The 20,491-nt window shown below is 42.5% G+C and overlaps 1 protein-coding gene across 3 annotated transcripts in view; it reads right to left on the bottom strand.

The window, feature by feature from the left end:
- The window catches only part of ASPG (asparaginase), a 49,433-nt gene extending 41,431 nt beyond the window's left edge, over positions 1–8,002 (bottom strand). For 2 of the 3 annotated variants that reach the window (XM_052783334.1, XM_052783335.1), the window contains exons 1-2: positions 7,142–7,358; positions 458–587 (exon numbers count right to left, since the gene is read on the bottom strand). In XM_052783334.1, coding sequence (XP_052639294.1) covers positions 458–587; positions 7,142–7,325 — 314 coding nt within the window. In that variant the 5' untranslated portion in view covers positions 7,326–7,358. Of the gene's footprint in view, positions 1–457; positions 588–7,141; positions 7,359–7,881 lie in introns of those variants that run through there. The other variant, XM_052783336.1, reaches the window with a different exon arrangement.
- Between the last annotated feature and the right edge of the window lie 12,489 nt (positions 8,003–20,491).

Genomic DNA, 20,491 nt, shown 5'->3' with positions numbered 1-20,491 from the left:
TTTTTTGTAAAAACAGAAGGCCTGCAGAATTAAAGCATGAGGCCCATGCACAGATGCATTAATTAGATGCTACTTTTTCAGACATATGTTGAAGATAATTCACACAAATCTGTATATACAGTTTTCTCAGTTTCTATAGAATATTTGTACGTTTGCACAGTAGCAAATTAATATCCAAAACAAGAAAAAAATGCAGGACTAAGCTGCCCAAAATGGTTGCTTGTTGCCCAATTTAAAAGTTATTTCTCAAGCAGTTGTAAGACGCTTCATTGCAAATATATCAAAACAGACATTTTCTATCACGCCAGACATGGTAGGCTTTTTCCTTTTAAGTCAATATAAGCATTTCTGCTAATCTTATAATGGATTCTTCACATTAGATGTTTGGAGATGTAATTATTTGAAAACTAACAAGCTACTTCCTAACCCTCCCTCTTCCCAAAGAAAGTGTACTTACGGGAGCACCAATGTGTTCTCTGGAAATTCATGGAAGTTGTTCAGTTTTGTTTCCTGAGCATATGCCTCATCATGCAGCATCGGCATGGTCTTCAAGCTGCTTACTAATTTATTGGCCTCAGGAGCAAGTCCTTAAAGATAAAGAATAAAGGAAGTAAATAAAGGAGCAGACACGGAAGGAAGCAAGTGGCACAGTAATGAGGCAAGTCAAGTTACACAGCTGTTTGCCCATCCTTCCAAAGTAAATTTAAACAGTCTATTGCCAGTTTAAGAACATGAAAACTGAATATAACCAATAAATCTCCATGCAGTTGTTCTTTCCTTGACTTGAAATAAATCAGTCCTTTATTTAAGAGAAATAATGTTACAAATCTCTTCCATGTGAAATATTTGTGTTTTACCTATTTTTAATTGTTGCTTGTGTACAAATCAGTAGTAGGGGCAGGAAGACAATTTTTGGAACTGTAGCAAAAAGCTAACGTTCTCTTTTACATTTGCCATAGCTATTCTCTACCTAGTGGCAGAAGACTTACAAAACACTGACCATTATTTTGTACTATTGCCATGGTTTAACCCCAGCTGGCAACTAAGCACCACACAGCCACTCACTCACCTCCCTCACAGTGGGATGGGCTAGAGAATCAGAAGGGTAAAAGTGAAAAAACTCGTGGGCTGAGACAAAGACAGTTTAATAAGTAAAGCAAAAGCTGCGCACGCAAGCAAAGCAAAACAAGGAATTCATTCACCACTTCTCATCGGCAGGCAGGTGTTCAGCCATCTCCAGGAAAGCAGGGCTCCATCATGGTTACTTGGGAAGACAAACGCCATAACTCTGAACATTCCCCCACTTCCTTCTTTTTCCCCCAGCTTTATATGCTGAGCATGATGCCATATGGTCTGGAATATCCCTTTGGTCAGTTGGGGTCAGCTGTCCCGGCTGTGTCCCCTCCCAACTTCTTGTGCACCCCCAGCCTCCTCACTGGTGGGGTGGGGTGAGAAGCAGAAAAGGCCTTGACTGTGTAAGCACTGCTCAGCAATAACGAAAACATCTTGGCATTATCAACACTGTTTCCAGCACAAATCCAAAGCATAGCCTCATACTAGCTACTATGAAGAAAATTAACTCTATCGCAGCCAAAACCAGCACAACTATAAATAAAGTTGTGATATTTTTACCTAAACTTCTTAGCCTACAGCAGTATTGGCACAAACAGCAAGGTACTAGTATGACTATGTTGGAAAGCTGCACATTATGTCTCACTGTCAATGGCAATAGCATTTCCACAGAGAAAAAACCAACAACAAATAAAAGAGAAAGCTAAAACAAACCCCACAGTAGGTATTGAGCACTGACAGATACAGACAAAGATCTATATACATACTGAAATAGTTAAGACTCTTCTAGGAAGCTGAGGTTTCTCTAAGTGTCACTGTCTAATCACTTCTAATCACTGTCTTGAATAGGTACTTTGCATTAGCAGGTTTAGGACTGAAAATCTCAATTGACAAAAGGCAGAGAAGGTGCATAAGCTGCCGAATAGAAAAAGTTGCAAGTGGGGATGCGTCTTAAGCTCTGTTCACTCTCTCCCTACCTGTGAGCAGGGGCTTAAACTAGCCAAAGTACATTTAGTGTTTGCTGGATCTGCAGGTGTCGTGGTTGCAACCAGGTATTTCAAAGGGAATCTGCATGCTATTCCCTATTAGCCAGAAAGACACCTAAATTTTTGATGTTACAATCCTCAGCATCATAGAGCTGAGTTCATTTGTGAATCTAACTTGCAACTCATCTCCCAGTACTCCGTTTCAGGAATGACAGCAACAGTCCTGGCATCCAGAGTCAGAAGCCACCCTGTTTTTCTTAAGTCTGACTTTCTGAGATGTTTTTCATTCAAGGAACTTCCATCAGAGGTAGTGCCGTCTCGACTTCAAGATTCTACTGCCTTCACTGTCCAGTTCAGTTTAATTTCAGTGAATGTGTTTTATACCACCTGTTCAGATGGCGAAAAAACCGTCAAACCTCATTATTCTACTTCTGCTAGTCCTAGTTATTCCTAATTTGAGGCCAGGTAATTCTCTCTTACTTCCTAGTTCTTCTGTTTGTGTAAACACAATTCTCATCCAAGTTAGCATCTGTATTTTTTTTTTTTTTGCTTCACCTTCAAACAGCAAAGTTTATTTAAAATACTCCAAAACAGAGACAGTATTTTCAATAGTATTTCTGTCTTTTTCCATTTACTTTCCAAACTGATGGAAAAATCCTTAAGAACTCCCTAATCTCCCTCTTGGCTTGCCTTAAATGAAGTAACAGGCCTCTTCATAGCCAACTTTCTCACAGGACAGCAATAGCATTTGAGAGGATTTGTTTGGACTCCTGCCGGAATACTTTGTTTTTCAAAATATACTTAACATGCTTTCAAGCTCTGGATGTTTCGTTCGTTCAGCTATAATCCCTGCTTTTCCTATTAAGGATGTTCCTAGCTTAGTCACAAATGGCCACTTCTGCTGCGCTTGGGCATAGAGTCTTTTTAGCTCCGAAATGCAGCCTAGTTTCAAGTGTTTTCTGATTATTTTTCTGTTTGTCCAATCCTCATCTTAGTCTGAATATTAACAATAGATTAGACTGTTTATTTTTGTATTTGCCCCAGGAACCAGAGAGCTGATATACATTAATATTCTTAAATCCCTTCTCTATAAGTGGCAGTTCCTCATCTCTTCTCTTAATCACAAATCTGTCAGGATTTTTCTGTAATTGCTTGCACTGAACTTAAACCTTTTTTTAAGACATTCTGCAGATGTACCCAAGATGACCCACTTACAACCTGTGCAGTCCCCTAAATGCATCTATGTTTAGCAGTGTTTCTCCTTTACAGCTTCAAGAAGCAAACACAGGGGAACTAAAGGGCAACTGTTTTAAGAACACTTCTACTTTATTATGCATGGAAAACATCTTTTGTGAGCCAAGCTTGTTAACCAAGTATTTGAAGCAACTTCACCCCTGCAGAGAAGAGGCAGGCTGTGCAACTTGTCCAAATAGCTCTCATCAACTTCTGTCCTGCCCCTCTTTAGCTGGCCAACCCTGGCATCACAAAGCGGATGGACAGAGGCAGAACAGCAAACAAGCAACTATGGCCGAGGAGAACAAGCATGGTTCTGTCTCATCTGCAGTTGAGGACTCTGCTTTTCACTCTGGTGCTGTAGATAACAGTTATAGCTACTTGCCAATCAAGATATCCTATAACCTCTGCTGCAGCAGAGAACAAGGAGCTGAAAGAGTCTGATGCAGCTGTGTCAGTGGGGCTCTGCACCTAAGAAACCACAGGTGCTGGGGAGAAGGAGCATACTGTACATCAGCATGCTGAAGTCATCAACCCCAATCCTAATAAACTCTCCATGCTGAGGAATACAAAGGACTTTGCTAAACCAGTTTTTATCTATAGGAATATCAATACAAATGGCACTCGCATCTACAGTGCCAGATCCCAAAAGTAACAGCTACATTTTGCAAAGGCAGAGAAGCAGAAAGTGTTCTCCAAAGTATTCATTTCTGCAGCTGTAGCACTTGAAGCATTCAGAAGTGAGGTGCACAGGTCTCAAACAGAAAAAGGGTTGGACTACAGCAGCCAGTCCTTTGGCAGTCTAGTACGTCTAGAAAAGACAGATAGTTAACTAAGTTATACAGGCAGACTCTATTCCAAGATAAGTAATCTTTCTAAGGGGATTTAGCTTAGTTCTACTTGTATTTGTTGGGTGTTTTTTTTCTTAATATTTCAGGTAAAAGCTAGGAAAAAGATCCAGCCCACAAGCCCAAGGAAAAGATCTTCCTGAAGGCACCAGCCAGGAGGTCCATGAACACAAACTTGATGCAAAGATTAGTATCACAGTAACGTCACTGAGGAGCGCACTAAGATTCTCTTTCTGAAATGAGCTATCAATAAGCCAAAAGAGGCTGTTGTAGGAGGAAACAAGTAGGAGGCAGTAGAAGGAAGAAATTTTAAAAATGCACTGAAATGGCTTATTTGACAGCAAAAACATGAACACGGAGAGAGTCTGCAACTGAGTCTGGCTGTCACCCAATTCACACAAACAGAAACAGACTATCCATCCTCTGAAAATTAGTCCTGCTCAGGTAAACTGTAGGCATGCAGAAAGTCCAAGAAGTCCAAGACATGCTGGAGTTGTCACACGTGCACAGGTCAACTGCAGAACCTCTGCAGGAGGTTCACAATCAGATATCATGATGATAAATAATCACTCCATACATGCACAATGAGCCCAGGGAACATGATTGTATCAGTCTTGTACATGGGGGCAGTTTTACACAGGAACACATTCCTTGCAGAACACATTAGGCCTATCAAAAATATCTGAATTTAAAAATGAAAACATCTCCTCCTAGCAACTGGAAATGCCATAGAAAAGCTTGTAAGCCTAAACAGAAATTAGTTAGGTAGAAACCTAGCTTGATTCCTTCACTTTGAGCAGTTGCTGCTATGAAAGGTTTTGTGCAGCTCAGGGAAGCTACTTCTGTTCACCTTGCTTGAAATAAAACACCTGTAGTTCTAGGTATGGTTGTAAACAGGCACTTTCTATACATTGATGAAAAAAAGAAATGAGCATCTATCACTTTTTCCTTTGAAGCATGCTGCCTTTCCCATACCCTTTCACCAACTTCTGTCTGAACACTAAAGACTGCCAAATATTCTGAAACAGGTACTCTGGCTGCTCCGCTGCTAGAGCTGTGTATGAAAAGCAGGTTGAAACCCTCACCAGGATATAGCAAGTCAGCATCATTGGATCATAACTGTTAGATTGTTTGCACATGCTTTAATGATTGACACTTCTTAAGCAAAAGGGAAAAAAAAGGCATACAAGATGAGAAAAGGTTATGGAGTTCATTTATAAAAAGAATGAGATGTGATTTTAATTTATTTGCTTAAAAGAGGTATTTCAGAAGCTGAGACAATAGAAGTAGGAAATTATTTTAGTATAAACAACGCAGACAGAGAGAGGAAAGTCACCACCTGTCATTTGAAATATAGATTTGGGTTTTTTTTGTTTGTGGGTTTTTTGGGGGGGGGGGGGGTGTTCTTTTTGTTTTTGTTTTTTTGTTTGTTTTTTTTTTACAACTTCAATTAAACACAAACATGACAGCCAGAAAAAACAAAACAGAAAACCCCTTAAAGCATCTTCCCTACAATAATAAGGATCAGCCAGCCACCACCTTCTGAGAAGGAAGGATATGTATTAGAAAAAAATCTAGTCTAGAAAGCTCTGAGGTAAAGCTCCAAGTGTTTTAATGCTACAAATGAGTAGCTGAGATGGTATTTCAGGCAGGGGCTTGAAATTCTGTAGTAGGGAACACAAGTACTCACGCTTCTGAATCTAGACAGACACAGGCTCTGGAAGCCCTGGCATGCTCCACTGCCTCCCAAGTGAAGGAGGAAGGAAACTGAATAGATGTTTATCAAAACTGGCCTGCTGCCCTCTCCCCCCCAGCCCCATACGCTACCCTCTTTCCCTTTATACCAATGCTGGTAAAAGTACATCCCTGCAGCAAGTCAGACCTGGCTGAAATCCGTTCCTTTCCCTGGACACATTAGCTGGCTGGTGCTTCTGGCATCCCTTGGATCTGTGCCAACTGAGTGAGGGTCTAGTGGTGCTCAGGTGCCACTCCAACCAGCTTCTGGATTGGGGGCCTGGGGGGGGTAGTGGGGGGTGTTAGGTGAGTTTAGGCACCTACCTGCTGACATTTATGGGCACCTGAAAACACATAGCATATACCTGTAGGTACCCAAGAAGCTTTCAGGTGAAATGCAGGCAGTATACTGAGACATCTCAGAGTTCAATTTTGGATTTAAACATTTTTCTGCTGTGTGGGAGGGGGTTTGGCATGCCTAGCCTTTTCGTCAAGGTGAGTCTCACCCTCCTTTGGTAAGGTAAAGCAGAACTCTTCAATGATTTCTTGAAAGAAGTCAAGACCTGGTAGGAGAGCAGCAGAAGTCTGCCTAGAGGCAGATGAGCACAGATGTTGCATCTGATCTCACTCGTTATGACACTTAGCAGCACGTATGCTGCCACACTTGCATCAGCTGCGTCTGTCAGGTCACCACTTGAAAATCCTTGACACGGCCACCACCCCCAACAGCCCACGCTCTTCCCAGTGGGAATGCGAGGCACATGCTCTCCAGGTAGCCCGGGACCGTGACTCTTCTGCGGCTAAATGAGACTGCACGACTGGTACGATTAAGCTGGTTTCATTTTCAGCGCGCGAAGGAGGGGAGAAAGGACTCACACTTCAGGAAACACGTTGTCCTCTGCCAAAAGCCCGCTCTAACTAGCTGTGAGGCTCTCTTGTCAAAAGGATACCTGTCAACTAAGCTACCGAAATAACCAGCTGTTAGGAACAGAGGATTAGAAGACAGCACACACCCTTCTGGCGTTGCCCGTACCAGTTACGAGAAACCCGGGGATGCTGAACCGCACACCGCGCCAGGGAGAGCGCTCACAAAGCAAGGCTGTTAGTTAAGGAAGCGGCAGCCTCAGCCTCAGCCTCCGCTCGCCCAGCGGCGCATCCCCCAGCCCAGCGCCCTGCCCGCACCCCACACCAGGCCGGTTCCGCAGCGTACCCTGAGGGGAGAGCCCGCCTCCGCCGCCCCGCTCCCCCCGCCGCCCGGGGCCCCCTCACCCTTGGCGTCCTGCACCATGCCGATGGTGCCGCCCGTGTTGATGACCAGCACCCGCGCCTCGCCCTTCGAGCCGCCGGCGGAGGCTGGGGGGCAGCCGGGGCGCTCCCGGGGGCGGGTGCCGGCCAGGGCTCTGCCCAGAGAGCGCGGCCCCGCGGGGTGCTGTCGCGCCGCTGCCGCCTCCATCCCGCTCCTGAGGAACCGCTACCTCCTGCCCGCCCGGCGAAAGGGGAGTTATAGGGCGGCTGCGGTGCCGCCCCTTCCCGCCCCGCCGGCCGGGCAGGCAGCGGGGCGGGGCCTGCCCGGGCCGCGGCGCTGCCCCCCGGAGGCGGGGAGAGCCGCCATGCCCGCCCTGCGGAGCGGGCCGCGAGGAGGCGGCGGCCGCACCTCGAGGGCGGCGGGCGGCCGTGAGGTACAGGCGCGGGGCGGCGGGGCCCCTCGCCCCGGGGGGAGCTGAGGGAGAGGGGCCGGGCCGGGCCGAGCCCCGGCACCGCCGCCAGCCTGCGGCACCACCCCTTGTACTTTGCGCCGCTGCGGCCGCGGGGCAGCGCCAGCCCCCGGGGCGAAACGTCAAGGTCCTTCATACTTGAAGGAGAAGCGAAGAGCGAGCGGCGCGGTTTAGGCCCGCAGGGGAGAAGGGGGTAAACAGGGCGCGGGGTCAGGCCCGGCGGGAAGACCTGCGTCGTCCCCTCTTTTTTCCAGAAAGCTCTTGGGGAAGAAGGCGGGAACTTCCTCTGCTTACCTGGCCTCTGAGGCGACTCGTTCCCACAATTTCAGCTTCCTAATCTGGACCCTCGGTTTTCATCCAGGTTTTCTCACGAGAGAGGAAAGAGCTTCCACCTTCAGGCTGCGCATTGGGTCCTGGGCCAAACGGGGACAGTCTGGTACAACAGTGCCTGCTAACAACTGTAATACGGAAAATAAGCGTTGTGCCGGAAAGGTCTCCTTGGGCAAAGATGAAAGCTGTGGAATAAGTAACAGTCAGCAGTCTGCAAAACCACAACCTATCCAGACTGATCTCTTAGTTAAATCAAGCATCCTTATACAGTCCTCTCGTATAGACTGTATGGTAGCATTAGCCCACAAACACCTTTATTTGAGCTCTCTGTCCCTTTGAGGACAGTCACTGTCAAGGACGGGTATTTCCTGGAAACCTGTGACCACAAAGTGGTTCTTGATACAGCCAGATCCAACATGCAGTTGTTAAAGATAGCTTCTTCTGTTTCTCAGCAGTCTTGCCAAAAGTGCTGAGGGAAAAACAAGCTAATGGTCAGCAGAGATGCCCAGTTTTGCATATGACGCTACCATCTCTATCATGTAGCTGGGACTTTTGAAAAAGAAATGAGAATAAAGAGGAGGGGGAAGCTTATTACTTCAACCTCAGAAACTCTGAATATTTGTCTGGTTTATCCTGATGATCATCTCTGCTGTCATTGGCCATATCTGCAAAAGGCTGGTTATCGCCAGGAGCTGAATTCCATGATCCTGAAATGGATTTTTTCCATGCAGTAGGGATACTTTAGAGTCTTTGCTGGTGCAGAGAAGAACATAGAAGAAACAGGTTTAGGAAACCGTGACAAGGTATACGTATCTACATATTTCAGTGCTCCATGAGAAATGGTAGCAGTATTATTGCCCATAGCCCTGGTGATGGTAATGCTGTAGTAGAATTGCTAGTGTCATCAAAACAGATGGAGTAAAGCTGAAATTTATATGGCTATGGAAAACAGTGATGTCTTCTGGTCTTACAATACCAGTAGTTCCTCCAGTCCTTAGTACCTACAAAGGTGAACTGGTGAGAAAAGAGCTGTTATTTGTAGTAAGTACCATAACAGAAAGAGTGGTGAATTACCAGTTTAGGGAACAGAAGACTCATCTCCATCTTGTTCTCGATTGTAGGCTTATCTGAGCTCCAGTTTATATTTCACCTGTTTGTTACCAACGATGTGCTAGGCGTTTCTCAAATTTTCCTCTGTCTTCCTGTAACGGTCTTCCTAACCTTTCAGACGTACAAGCCCTTCTTCAACTCAAATGCTTCAAGATAGAAGCATTAAGCTTCAAAACTAAATACAAATTTAGGGTTTAGTGTCTAGGTAAAAACAGTTGATACATCTGGATTAGAGGGTAATTTTGCAGGTAAAAGAAGTAGTGAGGTGTGATGAAAAAGGTGATGTTACAGGTATTTTGCAGAAAAAGCTAGAGATGTGTACCTTACAGACTCTGGAACTCGAAGAGGTTAATTGTGGGAAGGGGAACAGATTAAGCGCTGGCATAAACCAAAATTACTTGTATTAAGCCCTGTATTGGTGTGTAGCTCAGATACTGGTTTTACTTCTAAGAATCATGTTTGGAAGGTATATGGTAGTTTCTTTTGAGGATCAGGTGTGAGATCAAGTATAAGGAGGCTGACGTTGGTTTCAAGGAAATTGGGTAAGTCTTGAGGTCTGTTGTCATGAGATTTGTTATTACTGGCCAACTATAAAGCAAAATGAGCAGAGTAACTGGCTAAAAACCAATAAACTAGTTACTGGGGACAGTAACTGCTGAAAAGCACAGTCTGCATGAGCTCAGAACGAGCTGCCACGCAAGTACCGTGAGGCAAAACATGTAGCTTAATTGCCTGAGTTACTCAGTAAGCCAAAGGAAGAACATGCTTCCTCCATGAAAGTGGTGAGGGTTTTTGGCTCCAGGTTGCATGAACTTAATTTGTACCTTGTACTGCAACTTTTGAACAAAATATAACTTAATTTCAAGGTAAAAATATATTATGGGATGGTCCGAGCAATTTCTTCCACTTCCAATTTCTATGACTTACTAGTCCAACAAAATAAATTTTATGCACTCTCTCCAAGTTGTCAAACTCTCTCTTATACTGGGTGGCCCAAAACTTGGCACAGAATTCCAGATATGGCCTCACAAGTGCCAAGTAGAGGGGAGTAATCATTCCCCTTGATCTGCTGGCTGTAATTGTCTTGCTAATGCAGCCCAGCATACTGTTAGCTTTCATTGCTGCAAAAGCCCTTTGCTGACTCATACCCGACTAGTCCATAGAACCCCCAAGTCCTTTTTGCACAGCTGCTACCTAATTTTTCAGTCTCCAGCCTGTACTGATTTATGCAGTTACTCCATCTCAGGTGCAGGACTGTGCATTTGGCTTTGCTGAATTTTATGAGGTTCCTGTCAGCCCATTCCTCCAGCCTGTTGAGGTTCCACCTTGCATTTCAGGGTGGACTATTATTCTGCTTTTATTTGTCCCTAAAGATCCACCAGCTCTCCTGGGCTCCTTTGCACTTCAGGACAGCCTCCCAAGATGTCTTGCCTACTGGATTGCTGAAGAAGCCAAAGTCTGCTCCCGTAAAGTCACAGCCTTTAGTATACTCCATCTTTTCCTCACTTCTGTAATATGAAGGCCTGTTTGTGAAACATCCCATTTGCCTTGCACCCAGATATACCACAGAACTGCTTGACTGAAAGGAAATATTTTGTAATACCTGTTTGCTTTCCTTAGTTGCAAGAAGACCAAGAACTGAAGATAGCAGCGATTGTAGCCAACAACTCAGCATCAGACTCATGGTATCATATACCTAATAAGGCTTGACTAATGTTTGATTAATGCTTAATTTTCAGTTAGTAACAGATGGATTACTTTGTAGCTGCAGCATAAATCAATGCTTGTTTATTTGAGACTCACCTGCTGTCTCAGAAAAATCCCTGTCATGGCAGTCCCTGCTTCCCCAGTAATAACAGCTGCACCTTTTTCGTGAGGATCCTAAGCACTGCTATCTCAGACACCACAGCCAAGGCTGCCATTGACTGTTATTCCCTGACCAGCTCCTTCTTGTTTGTGAGCAGCAGATCCAGGAGAGCATCTCCTGTATTCAGCCTGTCCAGCACCTTTGCCAAAAAAATAGTCCCTGATGCCCATAAAATCTCTTGGATTGCTTGTCCCTCCTCCACATCGCCCTCTCAGATGTTGGGATTGTAGAGTCCCCATGAGAACCAGGACCTGCAATCAAGAGATGACTTCTCCCTAGTTGAAGGGGGCTTCACCCACCTCCTGTCCTTGATGAGGTGGCCTAGAGCAGGCACCGATCATGATGTTGCCATTGCAGCCCTCACTGTGATCCTGACAAGAAAGCTCTCCAAAGGCCTGTAAACCTTCGTCCATAGCACCCTTTACATAGAGCACAAAACCAGCCTCAGCCCTCACCTTCCTTGCCTTTGTGAAAGAGCACCTCTATCTATGCATTGCCATACTTCCTTCACATGAACTCTCCCATCATGTCTCTAATTCCCGTATCATCACAACTCTTCAACTGCACACAGACATCTAGTTTCTCCTGTTGGTTTCCCAAGCTGCATACATTAGTATACATGCACTTGAGGCAGGCCCTTGGTTGTCCAACTTCCTTGGATGGGAGAGAACCTCCCCTGTTGCCCTGTCCAGTGTATGCTTCCACCCACTGATGGACCTAACTTAAAGTCTCCCTCAATAATTTTGCAAGCCCATTGACAAAGATGTCACACGGAACCCATCTCTGGTAGTCCTTGTTCCCCAAAGATAGCTTTCTAGAAGCTCAAGTCCTGCCAACAATGCCTGCCATGCAGAAGGGTGTTAATCTGCAGAACGTGTATGCCGCAGCCCAGGTCTTTTCTCTTTGCCCAGGAAGATCAAGGAAAATGTCACCTGGGCTCCCATCACTATTGCTACTCCTAAGAAACAGAAAGCAATTTGAGATTATTTTTTTCTAAGACAAAAAAAAATGGTTTAATGCAATGGACAGCATAAAATATGTCTGCAAGTGTAAACTGGGGGCTCAGTTCCCTCTGGGTATTGCTGCGATCATACTGAAACTGAATTTTCAGAAGTGATAAATCAGTGAAGATTAACACAATTGCAAATAGATGGCTTTGGGACACTATATTTGCAATTAATTTCAGTATACAGAGCTCTTTACAAACCAGTTCACATGAAACATGTATTTCCCAGATGTTTTATGTATTTAAATGAGTACATTCCACCAATACATTCCAAGTCATGTCTCTCATAGAGCTCTTAATGGGCTTTAGCATGAACAATTTACAAGACCATAATTAAGAGTATTATGAGGATATCTGAAATTTAGCTTGTGCTCAAGTGACAGGAAACAAGAGTAGTGCTAGCATAAGATAATTGACTTTTTCACTGGATAGGGATCCACAGAATTCCTAATAATTCAGAAAAAGCGTCTTGCAAAAGGGGTCAACAGCATCTATCTCATGAAAAAGACTAGTCATTTATCTGGATTGGATTAGGTGAAACAAATAGCTCAACTTTCCCCTCAGGTCTCTATCCTTAGTTATTAACATTTTGTCCCTTAAGTCATGGTTCCCTTGGAAGCAGTACTTGATTAAGCAGGTTTTGGACCTCCCACTTTACCCTAGTCTCTTCATTCACATCCCACTTAATGTGCAGCTGTCCAGATGGCCGAACACTGAATGGTAATCAAAATCAGTGGGAGTTAAAAAATAATCCTGGGGAAAAAAGGTTGAAGTGCAGAGTGTTTTCAACCTGGGCTAGTTTTCTGTTCCAGCTTAGTGCAAAGGCCCACTGATTGTTATATTGGAAAATCAAGAGTGGCAAGAATAGAGATGGAAGAAAAAGGCTGAGGGTGGAAAGGTCTTAAATCAACTTCTGCACTGACTGAGATGCCCATAGAACTGTGGCCTCAATCCCAAATCCTGGGAGGAACCTGACTGGGGAAAAAGAAAGGGAAACAGAAGGTATTTCTGGAAGGCAGAAGTATTTTTTTCCTCCTCCCTAATACAGTATAATGGAATAAAGCTGTTTCTCTTCACCTTTATACAGACATTTATCAAGACACAAAATCTTGTAATTTTTCAATATTCACTCACCTGTGTCAGTGCTGAAAAGAAACTGCCCAGCTAGCAGGTTGTTTGCCAAGTTTTATATAAACTGTAGACTACTGAACAAAACCCAGCAATGTCTGAAGGCAGAAATGAACTATGTGGTAACTCCAGCTGCTGCTGTTTAACTATGTATATCAACACAACACATCCACTGCAAAACTTTCTAAATAAACAAACATTTTGGTTCTGCTGCAGGAAACCATTTTTTCAAAAGAATGAAAAATGTGCTGTGAATTCCTGTTTTGTATCATGGTCACAAAGAAACACATTCCACTTCATTCATTTATTTCTAGCACAGATCTCAAAGCATTCTTAATTGTTGTATTTTCTCCCTTTGCAATGCTACTCCGAGTAAAAACAACAATGAAAATCACATGAAAAGAATCATTAGTTTTAAATTCTCCAGAAAGATCATTTTAGGTTCTGCGGGACTCCTTCCAGAAAGAACTTAGGACTTTCTGGTGAATATGCTTCTGCCTGTCTGGTAGACGATCAGATCTAAAGCAAAAGGAACCACAAAATTGTCAATAGTAAGTTGTATATGTCATGTAATATTTTCTTTCACATCTCTGACCAAAGAGACCCAATTCAAAGAATTTAAAGCTCTGACTTAGAAGGCAAGAAGACAACATATCTTCAGTGTAACAAAACTGAAGTTCAGTTTGAGTAAGATTACTAGAGTTGGTCAGAATTTCAAAACTTCCTTTTATAGAATAATCAGCTTTTGAAAACGTTTCTGGCAAAAACCCCAAAACATTCAGCATTGTTTATTTACCGTTGTATTTTCTTTTCCATATAAAAATATATTTTATTTAAAAAAAACTGTGTGCTATTAACTGCATACACTTGATCATCACTTCATATGTTGGAATACAGAATTCTAAATGACATTGCTAGATTAGAGAAGTGATGTCAAGTAAATTGCAAAATTATATATAGAAATGACTCATTGCACAAACAGGTGGGTGGAGGACAGAAGAACAATTCCAGAGAAGCTGTCCAGACAATACACAGGAATAGCACTTAAATAAATGATGTTGACAGCAGAAAAAGAAACATAATGAGGAAGCTTAGAGAGTTGCAACACATGTATTTCTCTGAAATGATGCTACAGGCAATGGAATATTACCCAAGAGGGTAGAGAACTCAAGATTAGAGCTTGTATTTCCAAGAAGAACTTACTCCAGCATTTCTAGTTGCTCCAGAAAAGGCCCAGGCTGTGCATCTTAGAAAGTAAGCCTGGAAGAAACAAAAGTACCTCTGAAAACTCAACTGGCAAGGCTACATCTAAGCAAGTTATTTTCTTGCAAACAGAGAAGAATGATGGCCTTAGATGACTTAGTGGACATAAGTTCTGGATTTGTTACGAGTTTGAAGCAGAGAGTTTTGGAATCAGAATAGCAAAGTGGTATCTAATAGAGGAAAGTGGTATTTAATGTTCTGTATCTAATAGCATCCCGTATATGAAAAGGAATACAATGACACTCACTAGTTGGAAGGAGTTTCTGCCATCGCAGCCAGCTTCTGCCATCTCAGCAATTACTTCTTAATCTATCCATCAATACATATCAAATCATAGTTCTAAGTGTTGTAAAGAGTAACCCTGTCTCTTTGACTATGCTTGGCTGACAGCACCCATTTACTTTATACAGGCCTGTGAGCAGCCATCAGATATTAATGACTTTGTTACTGTTTTGAAGCTGACAAACTAGCAATATCTGTCCTCATATTATCATTCTCCTGAACTATCCTGGCTCCTGAGGTCTTTGCTGGTGTGCTGCTGCTGTTGTGTTTTTCATTAATCAATAGACTGCCTTTGTGTTATAGGGTGGAAAGCTGAGTTGCCAAGACTACGATGACAGAGCTCACCTTCATGTTGCATTTTGTGAAGGACATTTAAAGCTAGTCAAGTATGGAGCAACAGTTTATGCCAAAGGCAGATGTGGTGCTACCCCACTGAGGAATGCAGTCCAGCTAACTTCTAAAAAAGCAAAATTAGGGTTGGTTGGTTTGTTTTTTCCTTTACAGGACTGCAGAAGAAAGAATAAATTGACAAGATGTAGGTTTCAGTTTCAGCTTGTCACAGGTCACTCTAGTGTGTAAAAAAACGAAGGTAGTGGGTCAGTAGTACTACCAACTTCAGGTATAGTAGTTTAATATATGGTATATATGTTCTTTGGCCAATTTAAGGTCGTCTCTAAAGAAAATAGCCTTTTCGACTCTGCGTCAAATAACACAAACTACTAAAGCTTTTAATAATCTGACGTATCTCCAAGAACCTGTTATCTCTGATGTGATTCCTTTGTGAAGGCGTGTGTCATTGCCAAAGCAACATGGCTGTTAGTTTTGCCTTTATAGAAAGGAGAATCCAGACCAACAGGATTCTCTTAATGTCTTCCCTTTTTCATTAAAAAAGCCGACGCTTAAAAACTCATTACCTGCCTTTTTTTAAATTACCATTTTCCCCTGCTGGCACCTTTTATCCTTTGTGAACTCTACATCACTACTAAGCGAAACTGGTAATTTTATGCTAGCTTCTACTTGAAACATATGCTGAAGAACTAGCACTGCTGCCTTTACTGTAACTTACATAGTGTAATCTGCGTGGCAGCTATTAGTGGATATAGAATTATTTAACAATTTTATTCCCTTCCTCAAACTTGCTCTCATAGCTCCTTCACTAAATTATAGGGCTGGCCTGTTGTTATGATGTGCTAATAAAATATTTTCTTTGCCTGATGAAATACCTCCTTCTGTAGTTGGTTGACTCTATGAACTACTCATCCCTTTAGCTTTGTATCACGGCACTCCAAACCAAGCAAAGTTATGTAGGGCCGCATCCCAGGCAAGACTGCAGTGGGCAAGTCAACAAAACAGGTCTTAGTAAAGGTCTCAGGGTAGCAAATATTTTAGGGCATCATGTCAGCATTAGATGACTCTTCACCCTTTTCAAGTATGGGCGCATATATTCACCTAGCTTGCTGGGAACAACAAAATCAAAAAAGTGAAAATCAGTGAGTTACTGGCCTAGGTCTGACTGCCTGGGTTTGTAGTACTAGCTTCTTGTGCTTTCTAAAAAACTTCTATCGTTCTTATTTAAACAATGGGGTTTTTTTCTTTTATAAAGGTGCATAGAAGCAATACAGTTAACTTTGTGGAAATGGAGCTCAGCTTCCCAGCAATGGTTGGAGACTCCCAAGACAGAACTTTACAGGTAAAAACCATCATAGATTATCTTAACTGTACAAGAAAGCAAGTAATTACACGCATTAAATCTTGGGGGTTTTTTGCATAAAATATTCTACTGTTGAGAAATAGACATACAAAACAAAAACAAACAAGAAAACAAAAAAACTTACCAAAACTCAGTCTCAGATGGGAAGGAAATTTTGTTTCAATTTAGTATAAATAAATATATCACCCAAAATAGTTCTTCTAATTTTTATCTACTGTCATATTATTGGAGTTGTTCTCAGGCGAACGACTACTCACCTAATCAGAGGACTGAGACAACAGTCTGACCTTTAACTCTAGGGCATTAATCCAGCTATGTATACCTCAGTTTCTTCAACTATAAAATAGGGATAATGCTGACAGATCTCACAGGACATTATAAAAATAAATACTTTTATAGATGCTTTAGCAGTGAGAAGTAATGTGTGAGAATATTCAAGTATATTCACTGTAAGGCAGTATAATAAAGATGATTTGTATGCTAGATATGTTCATTAAAGACACTGAAAAATATTTTTTTAGTTTAAAATGGTGTAAACCAGAAAAAAAAACCCTGTAAGCTGCATGCAACAAACCAAGGTACTGCATATTATTTATCAGAAAAAGCTAACCCAAATGCATGAAAATCCTCCACTTAAAATTTATTTTTAGGGAGAAAACTGTCATGAAATTCTTTTTTCATTAATTTGCCAATAGTTGTTAAAAAAGCCGTGTGTCATTCTCTTAAGTATGACATTTTAGCAGTATTCTTTGCTTGTCTATTTGGCGTTTGGAGGGTTTGGGTTGTTTGTTTCTTTAACGCAGTTCCTACTTAACACTCACTCTGCAGTCTTTCTAATCCTGTTTGATTCACAATGTTCAGAACAACTGAAACAATGTAAACAAGCAGAAAATTCAGTCATTAAACTTTTTTTTCCTTCCCAACCTTGCAGCTAAAGGTCATGTTGGCAGACTGTATGGCTGGTACCTGGCTGTTGGAAACCAGGAACACTGTAGAGTTTAAAACTAACAATTCTTTTCATGTGATTTTCACGATTTCTTTTTTACTCGGAGTAGCATTGCAAAGGGAAAAAATACAACAATTAAGAATGCTTTGAGATCTGTGCTAGAAATAAATGAATGAAGTGGAATGTGTTTCTTTGTGACCATGATACAAAACAGGAATTAGCCGCACACTTCTCGTTCTTTTGAAAAAAATGGTTTTCTGGTGGTGCCCAGTGCAAGGGCAAGAGGCAATGGGAACAATCTGAAACACAGGAGGTACCGTCTGAACATCAGGAAACACTTTTTCACTGTGAGGGTGATGGAGCACTGGCACAGGTTGCCCAAGGAGGTTGTGGAGTCTCCATCCCTGGAGATACTCAAAAGCCATCTGGACATGGTCCTGGGCAGCAGGGGGGTTGGAGAAGATGACCTCCAGAGGTCCTTCCAACCTCAACCTTTCTGTGATGCTGTGATGAAGAGGCTTGTCTGGGATGTGTGTTTCAAGACTGACCGTCAGTACATTCTCCGATTTGGGGTATACAGTTCATGCTATAGTATCATAATGACCTTTTCTAGTCTTAAAATTCTGATTTATTTAAGTAGTATTTTTGAAGGTGATGGACTCTTCATAAATGCTGAATGATATTAGGCCTGGTTTAAAGAATTCATAGTGTAGCTGTCTATAACATTGAAAAGGGTAAACAGCAACAGAAGCAAGCAGGAAGAACACAGGTTTTCTCTTTTCCTCTGCATACTGCTGGTAGACTACTTATACTTTAAGCAGCAAGATAATTTGCGTGTGCATATCAAGATGGGAGGGAATCTCATATACCTACGAAGGGATTTTGGGAGGTGGAATGGTTTTGATTGTGCAGTGGGTAGATGAAGGTGAAAGATAAGTTTTGAATGCAGAGGAGTGTTGAAGATGGGGGAAAATGATGAAAAATGACGGAAGCAGCAAAAATGTGTAACTTTCCTCCTGAGCTGGTAGTTGAAAAAGGTGAATGGCAGGGGAAGGTAAGGGTTAGTCAGAGATTGACCACCTAGCTAAGCTTCAAGGTTTTGCTTAGGGGGTTCTGTACCTTTAAGGGCCACCCATAAAGCATTTTGGTCAAGGTTCATAAGGGAGCTGGGGAACAGAAAAGAATCTGCTGTGGATCTCCTGACAGAAAGCCTATTGCTAGTCAGTTGGTGCCTGGAGTGCCCAGACTTCTGCCTAGCTCCAGCTTCCATTTTTACTTCTTGTCAAAGTGCAGTTGACCTAAAATCGTATGTCTATTAGCTGTACCAGCTGTTACCCCAAGTACACAGACGGTGCCAAAAGATTAGGGAAGTGTTATCTCTGGTTCCTAAATTGATTCTTTATTGTGCTTGAGAGCACTTGCTCTACAGTTATTTCAGTAGAATCATGTTGTTATGATGAACACCTTTATGCAGTGGAAGACAAAAGGACAGAATTATTAAAAATCAGTAACAAACCTGGACATTTTAGTCACTTGGGAGTTATACCAGCCTTTAATATACCCGTAGTTGTGAAATTGAACAATTTCAAAAGAGTTTGGGCTTCCTTGTGGAAATTCAGCACTGACCACAAAGCAAGGTTAGGGCTTCCCCATGATGAGGAAGTCCTGGCAGCTGTTTCTTGGCACAAGGATGAGCTCTTGGCTCTTTCTTGAGCCAGTGGGGCACTGTGGGGCCTTTTCCAAAGGGACAGAGAGCAGAGCTTGGGTGCTGATGCTCACTGTGGGACTCACCATTGGACTGGTGAGCCGGCACGCAAATTGAGGTGAGCGGGGCAGGAGTGAGCTGCATGCACCATGTGCCTTCCTGAAGGGTTATAGCCTTCACTCCTTCTCCCAAGCAAGTCCCTCCCCCCCAGTGAATCACCTGGGGACAGAGAGGAGTGGGGTTGCCACTTGGTTCAGGGGAAGGAAGGAGGTAAACAGTATGCTCCAAATGCAGGTATCCATTTCCTCTTACCCTCCAAAAAGTGCTGGGACTGCTTTCTCCCCCCAAAAAACTGCAATCAAGACTTCTTCTCTCACAGTTGGATGAGTTCGCATCCTTTTCATGCAATGCTTATGAAACTTGTCTCCTCTCTCCTTGCTGGTCAGAGTGATGAGCCCCAGGTGTGGGCTGTGATAGTTTTCCTTTTTTCCTCCTGTATTTGGTTTTCATGTGCTCCATGGAGGGTTTTAAAATCTTTTGCTTCTCTCATTTTATTTTCTTCCTAAACAGAGAATAAAACACCCAGGGGTAACTTTCTCCCTGGATACTTGTGTTTAAAAAAGGAATGGTACAGCTGTCCGCATATTTCAACATTTACAAAGCTCTTTTTTTTTTCGGTCTGTTAGTAGTGAAAATCTAGACTGCATAGTCAGTAAATGAACAGCACAGAGAATGCATATGTATCTCCGGGGCTTTTTTGGTCTAGCTTTTTAATAAGGACAGAAAGCGCACATTTAAAAGACAGGAAAGTAGAAAAGATTTGATTAGGATTCTTGATATGGACAGTATCTTCCACAGCACGTATTTCAAGAGATCACAGAAAATAGAGGTAGGAAGTTCCTCTGCTTGCTCTAGTTTAAAATGTTAGCTCTCTCTTGAACTAGTTCTACTTGGTCTGGATAGCAATCATGTGCAAAGAGACTCCTGCCCAACCACCAGTTAAGTTGGGAATTGATCAGGCACACTTCAAATGTGACTATTTTACGTGTTCTCTAAGGAACAGATATTTCTTGGATTTTATTTATTAAGTAGAAGATAAGGAGGTAGAAAATACACTGGGAAAAAACCAAAGTGATTGCTGCTGATAGCAAGTCCTAAAATTAGAATAGTTACTGAAGCCAATACATTAGTAGAGACCCCGCATAGGATGCCAGTGCTACAGGATGAGGAACGTACGCAGGGAAGCACAGCCTGCGATACTTGTGAGCTTCCAGAGAGTACATGAGTGCTTCTGGAAGTCAGATTTCACACTTGCTAAATGAATGCTTTCAGCTGAAGTGTACAAACAATAGTAAAATGCTTCTAGAGATGGATGTTTTGTAATACTATGTCGCAAACCTTTGTATCAAACTAGAATCAGAATGGAAAGGGCTTCTTGCATACTTCCTCTATGCATACATGCAAAATAGCAAGTTCAATTCAACACTTCTGTGTCATGCTTCTGAAAGCATTCACTGATGATGCTACGATTATTATTTTCACATTAAAATGTAAGT

This window comes from Harpia harpyja, chromosome 3, assembly GCF_026419915.1.
Source record: "Harpia harpyja isolate bHarHar1 chromosome 3, bHarHar1 primary haplotype, whole genome shotgun sequence".
Lineage (NCBI taxonomy): Eukaryota > Metazoa > Chordata > Aves > Accipitriformes > Accipitridae > Harpia > Harpia harpyja.
Note: the sequence above shows the minus strand (reverse complement) of the source record. Positions and strands in the feature narration are given on the sequence as shown.